Source organism: Anser anser (assembly GCF_964211835.1).
Source record: "Anser anser genome assembly, chromosome: 13".
In the NCBI taxonomy this organism is placed as follows: domain Eukaryota; kingdom Metazoa; phylum Chordata; class Aves; order Anseriformes; family Anatidae; genus Anser; species Anser anser.
In genome coordinates, this window is record NC_139734.1 from 14,811,584 (window position 1) to 14,838,398 (window position 26,815).

General features: G+C 38.5%; 1 protein-coding gene across 1 annotated transcript; it reads left to right on the forward strand.

Annotated features, from left to right (window-relative positions):
• The first annotated feature begins 855 nt into the window (after window positions 1-855).
• WDR44 (WD repeat domain 44) lies at window positions 856-25,968 on the forward strand. The gene is made up of 20 exons (XM_083797049.1): window positions 856-1,115; window positions 7,588-7,621; window positions 10,981-11,055; window positions 11,542-12,175; window positions 12,822-12,952; window positions 13,050-13,142; window positions 14,046-14,182; window positions 15,085-15,168; window positions 15,471-15,577; window positions 16,478-16,629; window positions 18,028-18,166; window positions 18,262-18,326; window positions 19,516-19,629; window positions 20,462-20,584; window positions 21,199-21,390; window positions 21,562-21,663; window positions 22,010-22,125; window positions 23,519-23,646; window positions 24,337-24,468; window positions 24,894-25,968. Exons 1-20 carry the CDS (start codon window positions 1,039-1,041, stop codon window positions 24,986-24,988), a joined length of 2,730 nt encoding a protein of 909 aa, XP_083653175.1. The 5' UTR covers window positions 856-1,038; the 3' UTR covers window positions 24,989-25,968.
• The last annotated feature ends 847 nt before the right edge of the window (window positions 25,969-26,815 follow it).

Here is a 26,815-nt window from a genome sequence, read left to right on the forward strand (position 1 = left end):
CCTCTGTCTTTTGTTTCTCACTATTACCTTGATTCTGATTTCCCCCTGTGACCAGACTGACGGGAAAAAATCAGGCTTTCTCCTTGCTTCTTTTCCACTGTACATTTGCTTTGTTAACCCGGTGTTTTGGCAGTGTTTAACAGTGTGGACAAATATTTGCATCTGATTTATCGACCTCCATTTGAACGTCACCTCAGAGGTCACACTGAGCGCCGCTTTGGTTGTAGCAACCTCCTTGAAACGGCATTCGTGAGACAAGCAGGAAAACGGGGAGGGTGCTGCTGTTGTGTGGTGATTTTACTCAGCTGGGCAGCTGAGCTCCACCACAATCCTTCTCTCACTCCCCCTCCTCAACGGGAAAAGGGGGAGAAAATATGATGAAAAGGGCTCAAGGGTAGAGGTAAGGCCAGGGAGATCACTCAACAATTATCATGAAGCCACCCCTGCAGCCCCCCGCTACCAAAACCTCGCCACCACGCTGTGCCACCGCTGCCTCGATGCTCCGAGGCCTTGAGTGTCTGGGGGCTCTACCTGCCTCCCCTCACATCCCATTCGAGCCAAGGGACGAGCCTTGGCCTGGGCCAGGCCTCCTGCACCCGGCGTCCCTGGCTGACGGACACAGCCCCTAATGGAGCCCGCGCACTCGTGGGTTGGATGGAGGGGAAGGAAGGGGACAGGACTGGGGGCAGGAGTGCTGACAGCACGCCTTCCCCTCACTGCTTCGCTACACCGCATTTCCCCGGGACGGCGCGCAGCCCGCAGGGCCCAGCAGGAGCGGGTAGAGCCCAGCAGAAGCGCGCAGCGCCGCGCCCCGCCGGCCCCGCTAGGGGGAGCCGCCATGACGTGAGGCGGCGCCGCCGCCATGCTGGGGCTGGGGCTGCCGCCCCGCCGCCTCCCTCCTCCTCCCGCGCTTCCGCCCGGCACCAGGCGGTGCCACCCCTCTCGCGAGAGCCCCGCGGCCCCCGCCCGCCGTGCCCTGAGGTGGCGGCGGCCCCGCTGCGCTGCCCTGCGCCGCCGGCGGCCCGGCCCGGCCCCGCCATGGCCTCCGACAGCGACACCGAGGAGTTCTACGACGCGCCCGAGGACGTGCACCTGGCGGCCGCCTCCCCCGCGCCGTGAGTCCGGCGCGGCCGCCGCCCTGCCCTGCTTTCCTTTCCCTCCCTGCCCTCAGCGCGGTCCTACGGGGGGATGCGGCCGCCCCCTCGCCTGGGGGGGTCCCGGGGGGGGGTCCCGGGGCGGTGGGGCCCTGCCGCAGCCCTGCGGCCTCCACCCCCCTCCCCAGCAGGGTGCTGGGCCGGGCGGGGGGCCCAGCTCGGCCGGGGGCTGAGCAGAAAGTCAAGGGGATGCGAGGGAACGGGGCGGCTCTCGGTGTGCTGTGGGGGGGCTGTGGGGGGCTGGCAGCAGGTGTAGCCTTGGGGAGGTGGTAACGGCCTGTCTCGGGCGGGCGACACGTAGGTTTTGGGAAAGATGTGTGATGAAATCAGGGCTGGCGGAACTAATTCTGAAGCACGAGTAAAATAGCAGATTTTCCTGAGGGGAGAAGGAGAGAGCGAGCTCCTCCAGCAACAGGCTAACTGTTGCTACGTGTAAAACAACTTCTGGTGTACCCTGTCATTTGCTTTTAACAGCGTTGAATTGACGTGTCTTGTCAAATGCAAGCGTGTGGCTCTGCGCAGTGTGAGTTTAACAGCGTTTCATAGCGCGGATTCAGGGCTGTTACCTCAAACAGTGTCACTGCATTGTTAATGTTAGTAAAATACACGATCTCTTTTTTTAATTTATAAATATCTTTCTGGTTTTGTGCTAAAACAGGTTATGGGTTGTATCAGTTCTGGTTTTCACGTAGCCTGGACCAAACCTCTCTGTCATTTGATCTTGCAAGATGAGGTTTCATGTAGGTTGTTTGAAGAGCACTAAGATATGGATTGTGGGATCCAGCCATTTGAAGCTTTAATAATTGACTAAGGGCTCGTTTTAATCTGTGTGCCAGCAGCCGCTGGATGCCTTGAACAAAGGAGAAACTAGACCTGCACTGCTCACTCCCACATCCTGTATCAAAGCTTTTCTGAACTTAGCTTTTTACGTAGCACGGTGAAAGGCACATCTTGACACGCAGTTCCACAAGATGCGGTGAGCCAAATTAACAGCATGCTGTTGCTGAAGTGTTGTGTTGCTCCAGTTGCTTACCTTGCCCTGGCAGTAGTGATCATCAGACTCTTCTGAGTTGCTTTAACTCAGGAATTGAAACCAGCTGAAAACTAGAAACAGCAAAATCTATTCAGTAAGTTAAAACAGCTGGAATCTGGGAGGGCAGGGACAGGAGAGGGTGAAGGTGTGGGATTGTGTGGCTAGAGGCAGAAGTGGGAAGCAGGAAACATCTTTTGCTTCAAGTGAGCCATTAAATCTGACCTGACTGCATATCCTACCTTTTATTTGATACAAATAATGCCATATGGCCAGGCTTGAAAGTTTTCCCCACCTGTATCTATGCAGATCTTAACATGAAGTTAATACAACTTAAAACTGAAGATGCTTTTTTGGTTTTGCATTGCTCTTCCGTAACCTATAAGCATGCATCATTGACTCAATTTGATAGAGATCAGTCAGCTTGAGTTAAGGAAGGAGTTAATCTCAGAGGACTTAGTTTGCAATGCAGATACCGAATCTGTTATTCCATCTGACATTGAATCTATACTAACACTATAGAGAGTATTTTCTCTAAATAAGCTCTGAGATGAGCTTAAGAGCTAATTTCAAATTTCCATTGCATGCTTCTTGGAAGCAGGATTGTAGATTGCAGTTTTGAGACCTGTATGTGCACTGAGTTGGGATCCACAAACAAACCAAAACCTCATGGGAAGAAGGGCAACTGAAAACAAGTTCATGTTACCCTCTGCAGTTTGAGGCTTTTCCTTGTGCATTCACCATTCTGATATCAGCAAAATGACTTAGGAATTGTTTTTTGCAGCATGTTACAGCCAGTTTTTAGCAAAGTAGTGTAGATATATTCGCCCTCATTAAAATTGTGGGTTTGGTAGCTTCCTCCCTTCTGCCCTGTGTGGGGAAGTTTACTAACTGCTGATACAGAAATTCTGAAAGTGGCAACTTCTTTGGTATTTAATTGTTTTACTAGTTATCTCTTGTGATATGCAAGAACGGAATTTTCAAGTTGGATGTAAGCTCCCGGTTCCCACCTGCAGTCAGAGGGTACCAAAGATTAAACCCTCTCTCTCAAGGAAAGCATTGTATCTGCATCCTCAAGTGTGTATATGAACTGGTGCTTTATAAGGATTAATTAGTAAAAATTACAGAACTTGTTACAAAATGTTTGTCGTATAATAATGAACTGAGGTAGCTCATGGATTGATGACTTCTGTAAGGGGAAGTGTGTTTAAATGAGATGTTTGGAGACTATTGTTTTGCCTCTGGGGAGGCCTATATCCTTCACTTCTGCTGTAGGTAAATCTGTCCTTTTGTGGGTAGCTCTGCTTTTGATGTGACGTATGGAGAGTGTCCATCTTACGGATAGCTAGGTCAAAAGCAACATCCCTTTCTATAAGCTTTTCAAGATAACTAGTGAAAAAGAAACCAAGGTGCCTATGTGGACCAGTCAATGAAGGCATCTATTTGTTGTATGGCCAGCGGATTGGGGAGGGAGAGGTAGTATGGCAGAAAACGTCCTTATTTAACCTCTATCACTCTGCTTTCAAAAGACCGTAACTACAAAAAAAGTCGAGAAAAAGTGTTCATGCCTCTAATAATTTCTGGGTCTCCCATGAAGAAGGATGTCAGCTTTGAGAGGAGAATATGAAGTAAGGCTCCCTTGTTGGGATGCAGGCGTGTGACTGACTTTATCTCATAAATAGGAAAAGTGGTTCACCCACTCAAATCGAGAATAGCCAAACCTAATAGTTTGAATATCATATACTTAATAGCAAGGAGTAAGTTTGTTCCTGGTATACTCTTTTCCGAAAAATTTGCTATAAGAAACCAAACAAAAGGCACTAGATTCAAGAGATGGTGTAGGAAGAGAAATATCCTGTGGTACATTCAGAAATTTAAATTCTTGAATTCTAACTTCAGAAGTCCTGTTTTTCTGAAGGTGTTTCAATGCTTTTCCTGAAGAAATGAGTTTTCCCTGTAGGAAGCTGAATAATGTTAAGGAGTGCCCTGTTTACACATGAGACATGTTTAGCACAACTTTGTGTGTTAGCCAGTGCACAAAACTGAACTCAGCAGGAAGCGGAGGGCTTGACGCGTTGCTGTAGTGCCTTGCAGCACTGCAGGCAAGTTTCTGCATCCTGAGCTAGCTGAAGATCCCACAGGCTTTCCTAGGCTGGCTCAAACAGTGCATTGCAGTAGCGACTCGGTGTGGTTTAGAAGGTGTGGACTACCACAGAGAGCTGCCTCAGGAATAATTGTAGCTTCCAGGCCAGCCCTGAGTTAGAGGGAGGAAACCATCGTGTGCCTCTGCAAGCTGAAGGACGGCAGTAAGTACTGTGCTGGCTGTGGCTGAGCCTGCATCTTCTGTACAATGTGCAACAACTATGCATACCCTTCAAACCTCTTTCCATCTGCCTGTTTGCACGCTTTCTTTGTAACGGTGTTCATCCTCCCAGGAAATCAGGCGGTTTAGTTCTGGAGTTTGACCAAGAGGAATCGTTTAGCACACTGGGTTTGTTTTTTGAAGGGCTAGATGTATTTTTTTTTTTCTCTCACAAAACTTAGCAACAAGAAGTTGAAAATGTGAACCTTAGTAGAGACTGAGTTACTGGTTGGAAAAAGTACTGGGCTGGAGCTACGAGTGGGAGAGACAGCCTCATGTAGTCTGATCAGCATTAGGATGAATTTTGCAGCTGAAGAAATACAAAAAAGTTCTTCAGGAGTTTGTTTGACTTACATATTAGTCAGACGTGGTTATGTTTGTGCAGGTGAAATAGGATTTTTCTTTGACTACTGCCTAATCTTTATAGATAACCTTGAACGTCTCCCTTTGTTAAACTGGTGTTACAATGGTATCATAAGAAAACTGAAGTTAGAAGCATTTTATTTGAAGTGTAGTCTACAAAATCTGTTGCTATGAAAGTTTTAATCATATTGTTTACTGAACAATCATGTGAAAACAAAATGAAGTTCTTGCATTTTCTGTGGTGTGTCAGTCTTTATGTTTTACCTGATAACCCTATAAAGCCACAGACCTTTCAAAGCAAAACCAGTATTTGATTATTGGGTTGTTGATCTTCATAGAAAATCTTTTCAAACACTTTTGCTACTACACGCAGAAACACGTACAAGCAAGCATTTCAGATGCAGTGTCTATAAAACTATTGGCCTTAACGTAAAACTGAGAGGGAAGAAGGCTGGTAACCTCACGTGGTGGGGAGGGTGAGACTGTTGCAGAGTAGTGTTGAACTGTAAGAGACTTCGGTTACCAAACTTGTTCTTTGGCTTATTTTCTTTATAAATGTACTAGCGCATAAGCAGCAACTAATCATGACTAAGAGAGAGATGTAGAATAGTTGAAAATTTTTCAGCTAAAATATTTTTCAGGGAAGCTGCTAAACTTGGCTGTTTTATGAACGCATCTGAAAGTGGTAGCATTGCCAAAGTTATGGAAGCTTTGCAATGTTTTCAAAGCATGATAATTTCAATGACAAAACTTTACCTTAACATAGGACTTGTATGCTTGATATATCAAGCAATCGGTATGGTTAAATTCTATACCTGTGATCTCTAGCATTTATTCCCTGAGCAGCTTTGTCCTAATGCATCTGAGTAAAAGAGAGTGGGAAATAGCATCTGTTTTAGTCTTTTTGAAGCTTGCATTTTTTGTTACCCAGTTGGAGGAATGATTTGCCTGTACTGGCAGCCGTGCGCTAATTGGTGGGAAGTGTCAGAAAACTGAAGTAGGGATTTGTACTTGAGGGTTTTGCACTTTATTTAGGTTGTAATGTCTAAGCAGTGCCTTGTACAATTGGACCACGTGCTTGCTGAAGCCTAGGCATTATTGTAGTAATTATAAAACGTATTTAATTATTGAAGTCATTTTGTGTATTTAATGAACTGACACACAGTTCGACCTCTGTTTCTGTGGAAATCCAGGAGTAGATAGTAGAATTGAAAATATTTCAGTAACAAGAAATTCAGCACAGGTTCTAGTCTTTCCCAGCAATGTATTATTATGGGAGACCAAAGACATGTTTGTTTTTCAGGTCAAAATACCGATTGCTCCTTTTGCACGCTGTGGTCAGTACCTTCTAGAAAGGAGCGTTCTTTGAAACAGTGTTATAGATCTTGTGTATTTTAAATGTCAAGAGCTGGACAGGAACGAGTTTAAGAGATTAAATTAGTTACAAATAATGCAGTCTTCAAGCAAATCCTCTGTGCTTTCCTTAACTCTGCTGTACAAACGCAGTCTTTCTTGTTGCCTTAAAATATTCTCAAACAGTAAAATATAATTAAAAAAGAACCAAAATTCTTAAAAAAAATAATTGGAAATATGTCTTTTTCAGAAGTTATTGTCCCCTAAAGCCATCATTTTGGAGTCAGGAGGGTCAAATTAGACTGAAATCTGTATTTGTATTGGTCGGTACGAGATGATACAAATTATTGAATGTCCCTGACCTTGTTAGCTACCTGGGATGATTTTGCAATCCAGATTGTAGTTACATTTAGTGCTAAGCCTGTAAGGCTGTAATCTGTAACTTGGTCCTGCTTGTGACTGACAAACTTCTTTATGTATTAGTAAGATCTTGTAATCAGAAAAAAAACATGTGACTCATTGCTTAAGTATCTTCTATAATTCTGAAAATCTTGTGAAAATGCAGTTTCAGGATATAATAAAGGTTGACAGTTCACAGCTTGGGTTGCATGGTGATCTGAAGAGAAGTAATTATTTGATACCAGTCCCCTTTGATACCTTGTTTTATGTAATTAGTGATATGAGAGGTTGCGTGTGAGTGGATGCTAATGCAACTTAACTGCTTCAGAGTATGCGTTTTGGAAAGTAAGCAGTGCAAAACTGCTTCTCTCCTTTCATGATGTAAATGTTTACATGTACGTTCAGCATTGTGATTAGAAATGAGTTTTCAATTACTAGAGATGTTGAAGAGCAAAATGTCTATGATAATGTTGACACTACAGATTAGGATTCAGGCACTTGATTTGCAAGATACTAGGGCGTTTGTACTTCTGCTTCCCATTTTGGTGTCCACCCTGAGCTTTCTAAATATACGTGCTGATTTTAAATTATCTATAATGGGAGATGTTGTTAAATGTCTACTTGGAATAGCATCAGTTTAGAAAAGGGTGATAGAAACACGGTTTCCAGAAACTTGAGCTGAGAAACTGCAAGGGATTATAGAGCCTTCGGTAGATCTGTGCATCTTAGTTGGGCACTTAACTCTATGTGGAGCATTTTGTGTAAAAGAGAGAAGTATCAGGAGCATTCACTTTGCTTGTGTGAAGCATCAAGTATACATTAACTGTAAAGGAAGACTCTGTTAGAGATTGTTTAACATGAAGTTTAGTGTTAAGAGACTTATTTTTCTTGGAGCTCTGCTTAAGTCTGTCTTCTCTTTCTAACAGGTCACCAACGAAAGTTGGATCCCATGTGTTAAAGGTGAGTTCCTTAAAATCAATCAAATATTTGTTGATGAACATAGTGCTAAGCATTTTTACCTGATGTAGTTGTGCTATGGTAGTACTAACATCTACACAGACAGGAAATTGTAGACTTTCCTTGCTGTGGGGAGCAACCATTGGGCTTACATCTCTTGAAGTTCCAACTTTACTTTTATTTACAGTATGTTAACGTGTCTTGAAGCTAATTTTATTCTAAAAATTAAAAAATGCAATTGAGCTGTACTCAACTACTACTCAGTTGAGCTGTACTCAGTTACTAGACTGTCCTCTTTTAGGTGATTTGTGAATAGGAAGTAAGTTCCTGCAGGACTTGTTCTTTTGGTCAGAATTTATCTGAAATAGTTGACTCTGCTCCCTTCAGTCTTCAAAATAAGAAAAATCTTTGTGTGTGTACTTCAGAAAGCCTCCCCTCTAGGTTATATGAAAATAAAATACTATATTTAGCTTATTGAGACAGCATCGCCACTTCCCACGCAGGTAATTGGTATGCTGCATCTGTGCACAGTGACAGTGCAGCTGAAATCTGACACACATTAAATAGGTGAAGAGTTGGAAGATTGTACAAATAACACTCGTTTGCCTGTCTCAGAAGGGCCAAACGTGGTACTATGCAATACTTTCACATGGAGTAAAGACTTGACACTTTGTCCTAAAAATGCTTGTCACACAAAATAAGTGTTTATGATTTGTCAGCAGTGTTAGAAACTAAGTGATAGTACTCTGCTCTCCAGCTGCCAGCAAATCAATAGTCTTTTTTTTTTACAGTGATACGATATCTTACGGTATCTCGTGTGGAACAGACTTACCCCTATTTTGTGTTCTACTTAATATCCCTTTAATCATAAAGTATTACATGTTTAAACCTTTCAGGAAATGTAACTATCATTCTGACTAAACTCAGCACAGTTAAACTAACTTTAATGTCAAATTTTGTTGACTGAAATGTGGAAAACTTTTAACTATAAAGTTTTGCGTGTTATAGTTTTTTCTTTTTGTAAGTGTCCTCTTAAGTCAATTGTTCAAAGCTGGTTTTGAATCTGAAACATTAATTCCTTCTCTGATTGGTACCGTATCAGTTCAGTGAACGTGTGACTAATGGTATAGTTTGTCTTGGAGTGGGGAAAAATTATTTCTTAAGTCCAAAGTTTAACAGGTGTGGGAGATTAATGTCAACAAAATTAGAAATTAATATAATGGGCTACTGTAGGCACTGTTTACACTTAAGTATTTAAGTTATATCTTTGAAGACAGATTTTTAGTGATAAAGCAAAATAGAACTTGCACTTGGACTAGAAAGATTTTGTATGGAAGGGAGTGGACAGGAAAGAAGAATTTTTCTGTAACTTCAGCTGTCTCTGCGTGATATTCCGTTTCTAGAGGTCAGAGCTCTAAAAAGTGAATGTTTACAAGTGTTTTTTCCCCCAAACATTAGAGTACGTTAGTATGCTATAAAAAGTTTTTGATTAGCTGAATGTCTTAGAAGACGTATCTTACTTTTTTTTTTGTCATCACTAGGTAGTCAGAAAATCTTTCAAAGTCAAAAAAGGAGAGGTCTTTTAAAATACTTGTTGAAAAATGGGAATTAAGTGTTTAATACGGAGAATAACGTATTTTGTGTATATCCAAAGCTGTATAAGCTAAATTAAATTAATAGCCTGACAAAAATAGTTTATAATGGTGACAGTTGATCTCTGTGGGCTCTAACATTGTGGGGTGACAGCTGAGGACTGCTGACCTCAGCAGAAATTATCAGAGTTCTGTATCTGTTGGCAGGAAGGAGTAGAAGAACAGCGGTTCTGTATCTCAACTCCAGGGAATTGGTCAAGATACATTTGTTTTCTCTTAACTTTTTGAGCAGCTGATGGCTTATTAGATACCAATTTTTAGAGCCAGTCATGAGAAGTCTTTCTCTTTTGTGAGACAAACTCAGGCTGCTCCATTAGTCAAGAGGTCCCTTCCAACCTCAGGGTTTCTATCAAATTCCACTTTTGATACTGCTTTTATGTATAGTATTTGTAGGCAACGTCATAAAAAAACATGCAAACAGAAGGCATGTGATGAATGTGTTAATAGACCATACTAACTGAGGTTAAGGTAGGCTTCTGGTTAAAGCAGTATCCTTCGATATTATAAACTACCTGTTTCTCTGAACACGAGATTTTGAGGGAGTTGAGTATTTTTACTCACAGCTAGGATATTTTCAGACCTGTGTTAAGTCTTTGTATAGTTTTCCATACCTAGCATGCTCAATATGTAATCTAATTCTTCTTTAAAGAATTTAAATCTTTAATCTAAGAATCTAAATCTTTAAATCTTGCATAATAAAAAGTAATTAAATCAATTGCAAAGACTTAATGCTTTATTTTGGCACGCAAACCCACTTCTAGTGAAATCTTTTATTCTTTGTTTGATAGGGTATGCCAAAGTGTTGATGCTATTTATGCATTTCTAAACTATGCTTCTTAAATCGCAAACTGACTTCACATCACTAGTGTAATATCCTGGTAGTGTTGATGGTATATATAGAACCTATAAATAGTATACTCAGTTTTGAATATTCATGCAGTCTTTCATCCAAATGCTCTGAAAATCTTCTTTTTTTTTTTTTTTGCTTAAATCCAGTAATTCCATTTGTTCTGCTACAGTTTATATAAATTTCAGAAGAATCTGCATGAAGATGACTGATAGCAAAAAGAGACAGTGCTAGATATAGTTGTAGTTGAAGGGAAGATTCCATGTCAGAACCTCAAAGGAGTTTTTGTGACTACTTGATAAGGTAGATCTGCCTAACTTAACCTGGTAATTTCTAATTGTGTTTCTATTATAAATGGTGATAATACAGTTCTTGCATCCTTTCCCACAACCTGATAAACAGCAAAATATTTTTGTGGCTTTTATTTCCTCCAGATTATTAAATGCATGTATTTCTCTAAACTTCATGCTATCTTCAGTTTTATCTCAGTTGAGGTTGCAACCTGTTAAATATATAGAACTTACATGTATAAAATAAATCTTATTTGGAAAAATATTAATGTTTATCTTGGAGTCTGTTCCATCAGATTTCCCTATGCTGCAGCAGTAGCCAGGAGAAGGTAGAACTCCAAATTTTGAATTGCATTTTTGTTTAGTAGTGTGCAGGCCGACTCTGTGTGCGCTAGTGTGAAATAATATTCCTGTGTACTGTGCATTCCTGTGTACTGTACATGTTTATACGACAGCAGGTGAAAATGCAGCAGAATTATTTTCCTTTACGCTATTTAGTTTGTTGTAGCTGTACTTCAGATCAGTTTATTCAAGAACTTCTTACTACCTTCTACATGTGTCTTTTTTTCATAGGACCTAGACAGCAAACTACACAAAGCTGGAAATGAAACCTTTGTACAAGAAATGAAACAAGATGACTCAAAAGAGGTTAGCTAAATACTGCTTTACATTTTCATCATCACACAAGAAATAATAAATAATAACATTAATCAGTTGTCATCCAAAAACTGACATAGGTTAGAATTCATCGTTAACGTGAGAATGTTCATCTGAAGTGTAAATATCAAGCTAAGCATTCTGAAAACGCATTTAAGATTCACTAGTGTTAAATTGTGTAATTTAGAGGATTGTATTTATCAGTGTGAGAGCTTGGAGGGTTGAACAGCTTTTGAGACAGAACCAGCTGTCTCTCAAACTAAATTAGAGGAGTGGAAATTTTTCACTTTTATCTTTCAGATATGTGTATTTCAGCACCTAGGTTCTCATCTCCAGAATTTTTAAACAAAACATATTTTGAATGCAAAGCAACTCTTCAATGGAAGGATTTTTGTGGGTATTATACAGGCTAACTGGTAAGTGTTCTCCAGGAGTGCCTGCTGTTTAACAGTAGATTTTTTTTTTTAATTTCTTTAGATTATTGACAGTATTATAGAAGAAAGCCAGAAGGCACAGCAGCTAGAGGATGATGATTCCTTAGGTACTAGAGGAAAAGGACTGACTGTTCCAGCTTCGGATGCAAATGCTTGGATTGCTGGAGCAGGTATCATTAGTAATATTCCAGAAGTATTAGCAGGTAAAATATCATTACAAGAAGATCCAGGTGAACCAATGTATCAGAGTGTGGGTAAGGACACTGACGTGGAGTCTGGGAAGCTTTTGTTTACTTCTGAGGAACAGGAAATTGATAAACTAACAGAACTAACAAATACGACTGACCATAAAATGGATGAAACTGAAGCACAAGAAGAAACATCAAAAAATGAGGACATAACAGACAAGAAAGAGGCAAACGCTTTAGAGCAAGTGGCTTCAGATTTGTCTACCAAAGACCTTCATACAACAGAAGAAATGCCTCCAGCAAAACCTCCAAGGCAGCTTACTGTAGAACCCGATATAGTTGCTAGCACAAAGAAGCCTGTTCCAGCACGGCCACCACCTCCGACAAATGTTCCCCCACCAAGACCACCACCACCTGCACGGCCAGCTCCACCACCCCGGAAAAAAAAGAGCGAACTGGATTTTGAAGTGCAAAAACCTGCTTTAGAAGGCAAGTATTCAATTTAAATGGCTTTAGTTATCTACATGGTTACTGTTTTTGTGTTTTGAGCGAAGAAGAATCATTTAATCTTGTGATTTCAGTTTAACTGACCTGTAAAAAGAGGAAAAAGTCTTTTAACAGTCTTAGCTTCTTACAATGTAAAAATACCCTTTTGCATTACAGATGTTCCTAATTCATGGACTTTCTTGCATACCAACACATTTTGCCAAAATAGCTACTTTTGCAGCAAGGAGAATTGGCCACAGTAATACAGAAACAAACAAACAAAACAACCCACACTCTAAATGAAGTATCTGCAATCTGTATTAGCATAGAAATACAAGTCAAGGTGTAGTCTGAGGCTTTGTGAAAATGAGTAGTTCTAGGTTACTAGAAAAATGACCAAAAGGAGGAAAAAAACAATTTCTTAATAAAACTTAAGAGAACTAGGTGTGAAGTCATGCCTGTGCATCCAGCTATGTATGAAATATATAATCGATGAGACAGGTATAGTGGTGGTTGGCATAAAAACAAACAAACAACTTGCCAGAAAGGGTGCTTGGGAGTTAAACTATTATGCTAGGACTCCAGTAAACTCTGTAGCCTGCCCATGGCTACTTTTATGCTCTTCTTCCTGATATGGATCTCTTTTCAGTTCCTCGAGAGAATTTCACAGCTGGTGGTCTTTTAACTCCAACTACAGCAACAGAAGGCATTCCCAAGGATTCTCAGCCTTCTTTGGATTTGGCAAGTGCAACTAGTGGAGATAAAATAGTCACTGCACAGGTATTGGGAAATGGTTTTGAGTCTGAGAATAACTAACATTTTCTTTTATTCCGTTGTTATACTAGAGATTATGTGTTCTATGTTTGCAACATTTCAGGAAAATGGGAAAGCAGCTGATGGTCAAGCAACAAATGAAGTACTTGGACCACAAAGACCGAGATCTAATTCTGGAAGAGAGCTCACAGATGAGGTAGTAATAAATGTGGTCTGTACATAGTACTTTTCTGTGCTTGCAATTTCCAATCCGAGTTAAATGGAATAGTCACGTCACTTTTGCCTTCTGACTTCTATGTGCTGTGACTAGAGGCTCAGATAGATGGGACAACATGCTGACTTTGCCCACGTAAAGACTTTGTGGTTCCTGAGTCATTTGGGGTATTAGTGTTTGAAAGCATGAGGTGTAATAGATACGGGATGATAGGAGTTTGTGTTTGTAGCCGTGCAAACATAGTACAAGATTCAACGTAAGGGAACACCAGCAAACTTGGTATTTTTTTCATGCAGAAGAAAAAGGAAGCAGTCAGCAATGAGAGAATGACTTTCCTAATATTAAGAAATAGTTTGCTGAGTTCATAACTTCCAATAATCCTAGTGATATTATCAGACTGTTTCCAGTTTTTATTGGTGTATATCTGTGTGTAGTTTATTATTGCTGAACAAGTATACTCATACTCCAAAAACAACTTTACTTTTGTGTTGTACTTGCTAGGTTTAAATATTCTTTCTCTGTAGGTAAAGGTTCTTCGACTAAATCTAAACTACAGCTGCTAGAATATCTGAAAGGGTATTCAAAATCTTTTAATTACATATTAGCATGGAAGGTGTCAGGAAGTGTCTGATGTCTGTATAGCTTCATTTCTGATCTATGAAATTGAAGCTTGTGATGACATGTAATTGTTTCACTATGTGTAGTAGTTGATAGCACTTGCACCAACATGCCAAAGGCAAGTTTAGCTTGAACTTTATTTGTAAAATATAATGAACTAGAGAATTGTTCTTTAATATAATGTGTAAGACCAGATGATTTCTGTTTTGCTCTAGGTTTTGGAGCCTAATCAAGTCATCTTGACTTCACACCTTATTTTTTCCATAGGAAATTCTAGCAAGTGTAATGATAAAAAACCTTGATACAGGTGAAGAAATACCCCTGAGTTTGGCAGAGGAAAAGTTGCCAACAGGCATTAATCCCCTCACTTTGCATATCATGAGGAGAACTAAAGAATATGTCAGGTATGAATGATGATAGCTTTCAGCTCTTTATAATACTGTTGCTCTCATAGTTTTTGCATGCGTGGGGACTCTTCTTATGCAATTAAGATCCCTGATCCATCTGTCTCTAATTTGCACGTTCAATTCCCAGCTCTTTATGAACTAGGTTATTTATTGAGGTAACAGAATTGTTTATTGAATTATTCTAATCTAACTAAAAGCTGATGATAGTGCTGGAATGTGCGCATCTCAGGCAAGTATCTCTGAAAATCCAACTGAACTGCAGTTAGCACTAAATGTGCTAAATATTGTCATTTCTCTTATGAATTAAAGTACTTGAATACAAACTGTAATTATGTTCATGCTACCTCCTCCTTTAAGTTTTTCAGTGTTTAATTTAGTAGACCATGGTGCTGTGAAATCTGTGGTCGTTACAGCTGACTACATGGAGGTTTTCCTTTTCTCAGCAGAGCATTAGGCCCTTCTGATGCTTAAAACTGATTCTATTTGTAAAATTTAGTTTAAAAAAATCTAGACTGACATGATTTCCTGATTTTCATCATCAAGAAACTGGATTTTTTTCCTAATGCCTAAAATTATGTGCATTATAAATTAGACAGTTTCTTTTTTTTTGCATTGCTATATTATTGAAAAGCTCACTTCTATAAAACTGGATCTTTGGTATCTAGGGAATATATGCAGTTTTAGTATCAAGATTCCGAACAATTGAAAGATCTGTTTTATCACTTGGTTAACATTGTGTCCATATATTTCTGATATGTGATGTGAAAGAATGAAGTGGGATCCTAAAGTTCCTACTTTATTGATAGTAGGATCCTAAAGATCCTACTTCATTGATGTTTCAGTCAGTTTAGATTTAGCATGATTTTATACTAAACAACAATCACTTCTGTATTTCCTAGTAATGACGCAGCCCAGTCTGATGATGAAGACAAAATACAGACGCAGCAAACAGACTCTGATGGAGGGAGGTTAAAGCAGAAAACGTAAGATGTTGTTCCATGTCCCTACAAAGAAATGTCAGATTTCATTTTAGTAAGCTGAAGTTCCCCTTCTCGCTTCTGAACAAGTTCACTCTTAGGTACAAGTGATACCTGAAACTACATATGCCCGTTATTCTGCAGTTAAATTAAAGGTTACGTGACTGCTGGCAAATTAAATGCTTATTTTTAGAAGCAGAAATGGAAAACAGTAATACTGCATTTCAAATCAAAGCTATTGATTCATAACAGAGATAAATAAGAAATTGCCAATATTATGTGTTGAAAAAGTGTCCTTGCTTTTTAAGGACCCAGCTGAAAAAATTCCTTGGCAAATCTGTAAAGCGAGCAAAGCACCTTGCTGAAGAATATGGCGAACGCGCTGTAAATAAAGTCAAGAGTGTTCGAGATGAAGGTCAGTGACACTTTCCATGCCCCCCAAATAAGTGTTTATCCTCAGGCCTCTTGAAATCGAGGCTGGCTGAGGGGCATTTACCACTATATGCTACCACTGTACAGTTGATAATGATGTGGCTTCTTAAAGTTTGTAGCTTGGTAGGCATTTTGAGAATATCAGGCTACAAGAATGAATTCTTGTATAGTAGTTGGTGAGTGACCTTTTTGGCTAAATCAGTTAAATACTGTATTTTTTTTATGCTGTTAGAAAGCTGTCTGGATATGAAAACAAACTTTTTGAAAAGTTATTCCAGCATAGTAAGAAGTTGGGATTGTCTTCACTGCTTTAATAAAATCAGATGTTTTTCTGACAGTCAATTCCATGTTCTCATAAAAACAGAGCTCCTGTCGGTTTTGGTACTTCAGTAAGCCAGTCTAACCATAGCCTGAGATAAGTGCCATAGAATTGCTGCGCTTTAGAATCCTGTGTTGGCACTGACTGTTTGCCCCACCTGTTTTTGCAATTCTTATGCTTGAAGGTCAAACCACCTGGCCATTTCAGCACATAGAAACCAATACAATTAAATGGATGATTTTCAGCATGCATTAAATTGGCAGAAATTGCTAACCGCAGGATGTGCTGAATGCAAAACTTGTTGCAAGAAACAGGGCAGAACAAAAAATGATGGCAATTACTTGTAGTATTGAGTGTTTAGATATACCGCAACCTAAAATCAGTGTAAATGTATTTTTAGACCTTGATGCAACAGTACTTTTGTTTCGCTTTAAGATCTTAAAATTGCCTATCAAAAGTTGCTAATTCAAGACTGATCTGCTACCAAAATGTTTTGGCACAAATGCTTTCTAATAGAAAAAATGCATGCTGCAATATGTACTTCCAAATTTGTGTTCCTCTTAGTCTTCCATACAGATCAAGATGATCCTTCTTCCAGTGATGATGAAGGGATGCCATATACAAGACCAGTTAAGTTCAAAGCAGCACATGGCTTCAAGGGACCTTATGATTTTGAGCAAATTAAAGTTGTTCAGGATCTCAGCGGGGAACATATGGTATGTCTCAAGTTTCTTCTGTGGCTTTTTTTCATTTTTTCTGATGACCTTCAGAAATAACCGTCAAATTTCTTCTTGGAATTTCCATTCTGAAAAAGTAATATTCTGGCAAGAAATGGAAATTCAGCTGGTTTGATTAGATCTTCAGGAAAAAAAAAATCAGTCTGCACATACTTAGGCACGAGGAAATCTCCAGAACTTTTCCTCGGAAGAGTTTGTGTTGAATTTGGTTTTCTGGTTCTTGTAATTACAAATCTAGGCTGAGTAGGCTATGATTCGCTACCAGAACTGGGCACAGAGCAGTGAGTTTGACCCAGTCAGCAGCAAATAAGCTATTTTGCTTAATAGAGATCTGACTGTAAGTATTGAACTGAAACACTAGATTGGTTCCGCAGGCAAAAGTGGGGAGAGATTAATGGGGTATGTACATTGGAATGATAAGGATGGAAGAGACTGGAGTGTGATATTTGCAAAAGGACAACTGTGGAGAGTGATGCAGCAGAACTACCCGTCCATCACTGAAGCGTGCATGCTCCCCTGCAGAGTCTGAAATGCATTGTAGTATTCCTGACTTCCCAGATTCTTCTGACAGCAGCTGTGTGACAGCAACTGAAGCTGTCTTTTAACTGTTAGGCCAAGGATAATGACCTGTAGTAGCCAGTTGGACTGAAGAGTTCAAGCTTGCCTTCCAAAACTAAAGTTTCTTGTCCTGAAGGTAATGCATCTGTATAAGGTTTCCATCAAGCCACTAGTTGACTTCTTAAAACCTAGAAAATTACCCAAGAGTATACTAAAAGGAAGTTAGGTTGGTGGAGTCAAATACCTCATAGCTGTTCATTAAGTAACAAAGAGGAGGTTGAATATTGCTTGTGCAGTATTGTGTTCTTATTAGTTGCTAATGTTTTGAACTTTGCATTGGAAAAATAATTGTTGTCATCACAGGCTTTGCAAAATTGCTCATTTAGTGTGTGTGTGTGTGTATATATTTATACACACACACATAGTACTCGGTTTGGGTGCCAGAATTGATGCAACTAAGTATGATTTCTCAAAAAAAGAGATAACACAGCTTGTGGTAACTTCAAGCACAGCTACAAATATTTGCTACTTCTGCAAGTAAGTCCTGCCTTGCTGGCTGTTAGTAAGCATATCAGTTTTACGTAGAATGCTGTGGCAACATTGAGCTTCCTTAACTCCTCTCTTCTACAATAATCTTCCCTATATGCTCTATCTTTTCAACTGTTTTTGCAGAGCTTGTTACACTATCCACAAGTCTTAACAACTGCCTTTCATGTCCTGATTGTATGTCCTAAATCATGTCAGTGAACATTATAGAAAGGTTTTCTGGTATGGAAAAGGGCACTTTAACTTAAACCGTGATGTCTTTGTTTTTGACAGGGTGCTGTTTGGACAATGAAATTCTCTCACTGCGGTCGCTTACTTGCATCTGCAGGACAGGACAACGTAGTGAGAATATGGGTTTTAAAAAATGCTTTTGACTACTTTAATAATATGCGAATGAAATACAACACAGAAGGTATCTTTCTGTATATTAGTACAGCTCTAAAACATTAGAAATTCTGGTTTTGTAGTAATGTAGAGATGGTCATGGAATTTCTGCCTTTGTTCTAGGCCGTGTTTCTCCTTCCCCATCTCAAGAGAGTCTGAATTCTTCAAAGTCTGATACTGATGCAGGGGTATGTATATTAGATATTGAGAGGGAAAGAGATGGGGGGAGAAGTTGCACTGTTCTGTAATGACAAATCTTCGTTGTCACTTTATCCAAACACATGAAAGAATTCTTGTCCTGAGACATGGGCAAACTGTTTAATCAATAGATTTCATCAGTTGAATACTGTTATCCCATATATATGAGATGTAAGCAAGAAAAAGTCACTAAACTTCATGCATTACAAAATCTGCTTAACTTTGCTGTGGCCTTCTGCCAGCTAACTCGTTCCTCAGAGTAGATTTCTGAATTAAATACTAAAGAGGGAAAAAACATTATTGAATTTCCTGACCTAGTGTTTTGCCTTAGAGCATTACTTAGAGTTAACATCTGACTTGATGTCTTTTCTGAGAAAAGGCAAGCTGAACAATAAGATACTCAGAAGCCTGGTAAAACATGATGTTCTTTACACATCTGTATAGAATAAAATGGAACATACCAGACCAAAAGTTAAGACATTGTTACTTGTATTCAGATACTTTTGTAAGCTTGCCATTAAAATCTACATAATCAGGATTTTTCTATTTTTGGTTTTCAGTAATGTAAGAAAGACATAATAAAATGGGGGGTAAAATGAAGATTTTAAGCAGTAGCGTTATTTAATGTGTTGCTTTGGTGGTGGGGAATCTTTCCTTACTCTGAAGTGAATACGCCACACACACCAGGGGTGTTGTTTTGAGTTGTTTTTCACATGAGAGCTTTTGTATAGGAACTTCTAGTTTTGTTTTGCGCTTGCCTATTCTGAAAGGCGCTTTTATTAGGAAGCTAACATTCTCAATATGCACTAGGAATGTTGAAACTTTACCTCACAGTTTATTTTCTAAGTTGAAATGCACTTTCAAGTTTGGTATGCACCATTCCAAAAACTTATCTTCAACTGTTTGCTTTAATTGCTGTCAAGCTTATCCCATTGAATAAAAGCTGTATTGATGGACAATATAAAGCTGCTTTGTTTTGGCATTTCAAAATGTGTTTCACAGCGTGTTTGAACTTGAAAATGACTATGGCTGTTTATTAGGACAGTGCTGTTTATTTTAACTTTTCTAAGAGTTGTTCTTCAAATTCATATTGGCTCTGTAGATTTTGTTAGCAGTAAATGCTCTATTTTTAATTTTCCAGCTGATATTTTCTAATGTTTCAAAACACTTATCTGATAGATTTGCAGTGGAGTTGATGAAGACCCAGATGATAAAAATGCTCCATTTCGTCAACGACCGTTTTGCAAATACAAAGGCCACACAGCAGATCTTCTTGATCTTTCCTGGTCTAAAGTAAGGCACCTTAATAGAGACCACACAGTTCTGTGTTTTCATGGTTTTCTTTTGACAAATGACATTGGAACTATATTTATAAACAATATGAAATAATTTTTGAATTTAAAAGAAAAGTTTTATAGAGACGTTGCTTATTGCATCTGAAATAACTGATAAAATGAATAAACTTTTTGGACTTCTCTAAGTCTTAAAAAAAAAAAAAAAACTAGTAACAATTACAGTTGTGTATTCACTACTAAAGCAAGCTGAATTGTTTAGAATGAGAGAAAAAGAATTTCCGTTGGGCAATTTTGTGATTTCTGATTTATGGCATTAACTGCATATCTTGATTTCCATATATTTCACTGTTTTTTGCAAAATGTACAGATTCTATAGTTATTGAAAACATATGTATTACCTTGTACTAAATAGAAACTAGAGAATTGTCTTGTACTTAACTTTTGAAATGTTTCATATGAAGCCAATTTGGGTAATTCTTCATATTGGAAGACTTGTCATTTTATTTAAGAATTTAGTCTGGTTGGAGGACCTTAATCAGGAAAGGCTCTCAACCCCTTCTCTGAAGCCTATTTTGCAATAAAACCCTTTCTTTCATAGTGCGTTACAGTCAATGCCCTGGAAATGCTGTGCTAAATAAAATCGTAGCATCTCAGTGAGTCATCACTTAGTGAACCAGTGTTAAACTAAAACTGTTAAACGTATTCATCAGTTGCAAGAAAGCATGTACAAAGCACTATAATGCAAGCCAAAATTTGCAGTATCAGGTTGCTCCTGTATTTTCTGTTATGATTGTGCCTGTTAATAACTGTGGAAATCTCTTGTTCCACAGAATTACTTCCTACTTTCTTCTTCTATGGACAAAACTGTCAGATTATGGCACATATCAAGAAGAGAATGTCTCTGCTGTTTCCAGCATATAGACTTTGTCACTGCTATAGCATTCCATCCAAGGGTAAGTGTAATTGTCCTGTTTCTTCTAGAGGTGGAATTTGAAATGACAAGTCTCTTCCCCCTTTATTTTTGATTTTTAAAAGCACATTGAATAATAGCATTTGTACACTTCAAAAATATCCCCATTGGATAATATTCCAGAACTGTGTGTTGATCTTCACCAAACATCTCCAGAAATGTACGCTTAATCATACAAAGCTTCCTAATATCAATAAAACTGAAGGAGAGGAGCATTTTTGGCATTCCCTGAATTTATTCATATGTAACTAGTAGATGCATTAGGAACTCTGAAGGGAGCTTAGAGCTCCTGACAGGGTTAGTATTTTTCTAACTTGTGTTCAGAGGATAAAAAGTAACAGTGAACAATTCTCTAACTTGAGGTACTTCTGTTCCTTTGACAAGGTTAAATGTATTCAGTCTAAAATCTCTAAGAAATTGAACTGTATTTACCAGTAACTTTAACATTGTCTTTTCAATCATCTGAAACTTCATATTCAACTAATTTGGGAGGTTCTGGAAAGAGGTGGTTTCAAAGTGGGGTGGGAATATTTCAAGGCAGTACTTCAAGGGCGTGCTTATAGCGTAAGCTGAGATTAATGCAGTGTGTCCTCTCAGGATGACAGGTACTTCTTAAGTGGTTCATTGGATGGGAAACTTCGACTCTGGAACATTCCTGACAAAAAAGTGGCATTATGGAATGAAGTAGATGGGCAGACAAAATTGATTACAGCTGCCAACTTCTGTCAGAATGGCAAATATGCAGTCATAGGCACATATGATGGAAGATGTATCTTCTATGACACAGAGGTAAAACGTTTTGAGACTGTTTTCTCATGATAAAGAACAAATGGATTTAAAAGTCACGCTTATTATTTAACTATTAAGAGTCAAACCTGTTAGAACTTGAAGCAAAATAGCTTGAAATTGAAGTTTTTACATGATTATTTCAAATCAGGATACAATTTAATTTCTTTTCAGCACTTGAAGTACCATACACAAATTCATGTGCGTTCTACTAGAGGCCGAAATAGAGTTGGAAGAAAAATTACTGGCATTGAACCTTTGCCTGGGGAAAATAAGGTACTGTTTTTCAGTGTAACTTTGGCTCAGTCTGGCATTTATATCTAATGCTCAGTAAGTTTGTTTTGCTTGCTCAGCTAAGCTATTTGCTGTAACTGGCTTAAATCAGGATTCTTTTAAGACTTCTAAAACAAAATTGCTCTTTGGTGTTACACACTTAGAGAATACTGAATAGTGTTAAAACATTTTTTTAAATGACATTTTACTTTGATTAATGCAAAACTGAGAAAATGCTTATAGATGGCTTTCGCTGATTTTTTTTTTTTAATTCTTACTGTTCGAATGAACTCTGTTGCTCCTTCCTGGACATGCTAATGGTTTTCTCTTCTAAATTTATATTTTCTAGATATTGGTGACATCAAATGATTCCAGAATCAGATTGTATGACCTAAGAGATTTGTCTTTATCTATGAAATATAAAGGTTATGTCAACAGTAGCAGCCAAATCAAAGCCAGCTTTAGGTAAGACAGAAGTTCTTGAATTTTGGAAATACCATAGATGAAGTACAGAGGCTTTTGTTTGAATAACCTGTTTAGTTTGGTAGGAAAGTGAGTCTCTGAAACGTCACTTAGCTCAGAATACAAAGGTAACTAAAGGCTCTGGTCAAGAATGACAAAACTGCCTATGGGCTGAGATCCTTCTGTAAATGAGTAAATCCTTTTATATTGACAGCTTGGTCACTTTAATTACGAGAACTGTGCTACAGCTGGTAGGGCTGGAGCACCATTCTTTCTCTCCTCTGTGGTAAATACATTTAATGCCCTTACTTTTGTTGTGCTGTAGATTGGGTGTTGGTCACCCAAATATCGCTCAAGGCTGTTGGTAACCCCCATGTATCATAACTGTCAGGAAACGGCCTGCAAATCTGAGTTCTTTTTTCCTGTTTCCCTGTGGTTGTCTAAGACATTCTTCTCAGTTTGTGTGTATTGCTGTGGCTGTCACAGAAATAGTAGTTTTTAGTGTAGAAAAAGGAAGGGAGGAAGGGGAGAAGAACATTTACTCTACTTCTCTTTGAGCCTTTTAGAAGATGAAGGGGAAAAATGCTTGGTTATCTGTTTAAGCTGGATGTTTGAGCAGAGGAGGGTGGTGTTTAAGGAGAATAATACTAGGTTTAATCTCGGTTGTCATCTGGTGGCCTTTAGGTCAGCTTAAAGATGGTTTCAGTATTTCACAGAATGGCTGATGTTGGAAGGGACCTCTGGAGGTTATCTTGTGCAGACCCATGCTCAAGATTAATTTCCCAGATTGTCATCTCTACTTACAACACTGTAGCATGGTATTAGTTTTGATAAGTAGCATATGCATATAGTAAGTAAATTAAATACTTGGGTTGGATCTGCGTGTATGGTTTTGTTTCTGTCAGTGTGTATTCATCATCTGGTTAGTCTTACTGAATGCCTTTCATCTTCCACTTACGTGGACTTTTTTTCTGCCCATAATTTGTGTTGCAAACAATTCCTGTTATAGTCTCAGGTGTTCGCACAGGTCCCAGACTCAGAAGCAAATTGCGCCTAAAAATTATGCCACTTGCTTGTTGTTGAGCATAGCTGTTTAGTTTAACCCTATTCTATACTAGATGCTGCAGGAGAACGGCTTCTGTGCACCGTTATGAAGTTGTCTTATTCACGAGAACAGTTTTTTCAAACTGTTTTTTCTTTCATCAAGAAGCTTACATATACCTTTTTTTTTAGAGACTGCAGATCAAAAAATACAGTCTTCAAAGATAAAGGAGCAGTTTGAGTTGTGAACTTAGCCTGACTGCCACTTGTAAAGCTGCAAGTCATCTGAAGTGCCATTGTAGGAGTTGTTTGAACGTTCAATGCAAGTAATGTTTTTTCTTGTTTCTACCTTTAGCCATGACTTTACATACATCGTAAGTGGTTCAGAAGATAAATATGTTTATATTTGGAGTACCTACCATGACTTGAGCAAGTTTACATCTGTAAGAAGAGACCGTAATGACTTCTGGGAAGGCATTAAAGGTAAATCAGTTTTTGATCTTTGTTTTATCTAAGCTTATATGATTTCAAAAATTAAAAATATTTTTCTTTCAGTTTTAATTTGCTTGGCAGTGCTATTCATTTAGTTTGAACAACTTGTTAGCATTTCAAAAGCAAGGTGGTTTTAAGTTGTGGGTTTTTAATGAGTGGACTCTCAGAAAACCTTGTCCTCAGGAAAATGTTGCATGAGATTGGGATGCATGACTGGGATGGCAAGTGGCGAAGTAGCTTCAGTCAGAGATTCTGAATGAATGTAATATATCACTGGCAGAAATGGATTGCTCATCGACACTTAAATCCTTTATGGAAAAGTGACTTTGCAAACAAATGCAAACATTTTTATTGTTCTTTAAATTCTATAATGAAAGAAAAAATGTAGCTCTCTTCTATTTATCCACCATGCCCCCCATACCCAAGTGTTTGGAAAATGCAGGACTATGTTTATATTAAATGTGCTTCGGAGCTCTTGACTACTGGTTTTGGGTACTTCCAGGAGCTTCTGAGATCCTCGATCTTATAAAACAATGAAAATTGTTTCTTGATTTATGAGCTTACCTGGTTTCACTAGCACTGATATTCTGGGATATTTACTAAAATTTATGCTTGCTGTTTTTTGTAAAGATTAACAATTCCTTGAAACAAGGTAATCAAAATTGGGTTGTCTTTCTCAAGCGCATAATGCAGTGGTGACATCTGCGATTTTTGCTCCCAATCCTGGCTTGATGGTATCTCTGGAAACTTCTGATAAGCAAGAAGGTGAAAGTAAAGGAGAAGATTCTGAAACAGCAGATACAATTCCCTCTGGTAGGTATTTAAGATGATCTCTGCTTGTTACCATGGTATGAAAAGGAAAACAAGAAAACTACTTTCAGTTTGGGAGGGAGGCTTTGGAACAAAAGCCCTGGCAAGGGGCATGGATATATTCCTGCCTTAGCAGTGGAACATTTTGACAGCTCTTGCATTCTTAAAATCACAGAGAAAATGAAGTGAGGGACATAGCTATTGCTGTTTGTACTTTAGGTGTATTCTTGTTATATCTGAGCTGTTATGAGGTATGTCTGTCTCTACCACATATATAATGTAATAGCCCCTTTCCTAGAAATGCAGATGTTTCTTGAAGCAATGGTTAGATAACAGGAACATGAAAGGTGAAGAGGGGTGTCACATTGATTCTTTCAATGAGCTTGATTTCTATAAAAAAAAGTAATAATTTATTCTCTTTCCTTAAGGAGCATTGAAGACGGATCACACGGAAGTGCTTTTATCAGCTGACTTTACTGGAGCAATCAAAGTCTTCATTAACAAAAAGAAATATGTATCTTAATTGTTTTGCAACTGACAGCATAAAGCTATGGTACTATGGGATTAAAATTCCATAAATAATGTGGGTAAAAGCAAAGTATCTAATGTAATGATGTTACAGGCTGATTTATTTTTAAAATCTTTATTTTAAGGCTACTTAAATATTGGATCCTTGGAAAGCAGTGTACCTATTAACACCTGGGCTTGTAGAATAGAGAGGAATGTGTAAGAATAATCCTGCCATACATTAGAATCTAAAATTTCTGGGGAAAAAAAAAAGATATTTGCAATGTAATTGTGCACCTGCACAGGTTTCTGCACGAAAACGTATTCACACATGTGTGTGCCTTTTGGTTACATGCACTAATTTGAACATATATCAAGAGGAATATAGTGGTGCTTGTGGCCACTAGATGTCAGGAGTGGGAGTGGGGAGGGATGGCTGAAAAGATGCTGAAAGATTGTCTGATCTTTGCACAAAAATCCATTTGAGAAAGATCTTGAATTTGTAGTAGCTCTTGTTCAGAATTTTAAGTTATGCAAGTTATCAGTGGGTCAGCAACCATGTGTAAATGTTTTTTATAAATTTCTCAACTTCAGGACGTGAAAATTTTTGTTGTCTTTTAATTGTTGTGGACTTTAGATTCTTATATATAATTTTTTTGCACACTGGAGCACAATACTTGTGTAAAGAATTCTCTCATTCCTTGTTCACGGGCACCAGGATATATTCACCTTCCAGATAAAATTAAGCTGCATTAGAAAATTCTTATATTTTACAACTATGTAAAATAAACTGTTTACATTTTTTAAGCATTGTAGCTTAAAGTTTTAAGTTCCTGTTTATTTGTTTAGTGCCACTGAATTTTGAAAGTCTTTGTAAATATTCATATAAAATACCTATGAAGTAACATTCTGGGCATCATAACCCACGAAATGTTATTGATGGTCAAGTGTTTCAGAGAACAGATGTATCATTAAACTTGGTTGCACACTTGGAAATTGTTGCTTCTTTTCCATTTTGGTTCATAAATTTGCCTTTTGTCTAAATAACTTTGATCTGTTTCTCACATCATTGTCTTGCATTCACTTGTTACTTTTGAGTTCTGCTTTGTCTGATCTTGTCACTTTTTTACAACTTTATTTCTGAAGTAATGGGGAATAGTGTATTGGAAATGGATAAGTTATGTTTTTTTTAAGCATAGCTAAAGAGTAGTTACATGGTAATTTAATGTAAGGAGGAGACTTCAAAAGTGTGTAAAGAGTGCAGTCCTTCCCATTAGTGGAAGAACAAAGGTATGGAAAGTCGGGAAATCAGTCCTACTCTTTTAATTCTTTTTTTGCTTGGGTGAATTTGACCATGACTATGTAATACTGTACCAGAACAAGAAAGGGAGTTGCAAGGGGTACATTGTCTGACAAAATAAATACTAAAAATGTTATGTGCTGTAGAAAACTATTTTCAGATGGCACGCTTAGAGTAAGTATAACTCAGATTTGAAAATACTTGTGTACATGAGACAAAAACAAGCTCTCAAGATTTTGTTTTCTTTTTACTTTGAGTTCCACTGAGTTGACCGTTGACGAGATGGCACGAAAAGACGTTTGGTCTGTGACTCCAAAAATGAGTTTCTGTAATAGGTTATATATCTAGAAGACTGTAACTGACAGTTTCCTGTGAGCTAATCTCAGACACTTGTGAAGTTTGGTATGGATGCTACACATTTAGTGACATGCAAGCAAAGAAGCTGCTTTGTATGGTGTAAACACCATCCCTTTGCTACAGCTTATACGGAGAGCCCTGTAGATCCTGCTGGCCCCCCAGCTTGCCTTGCCTCACCTGGCACAG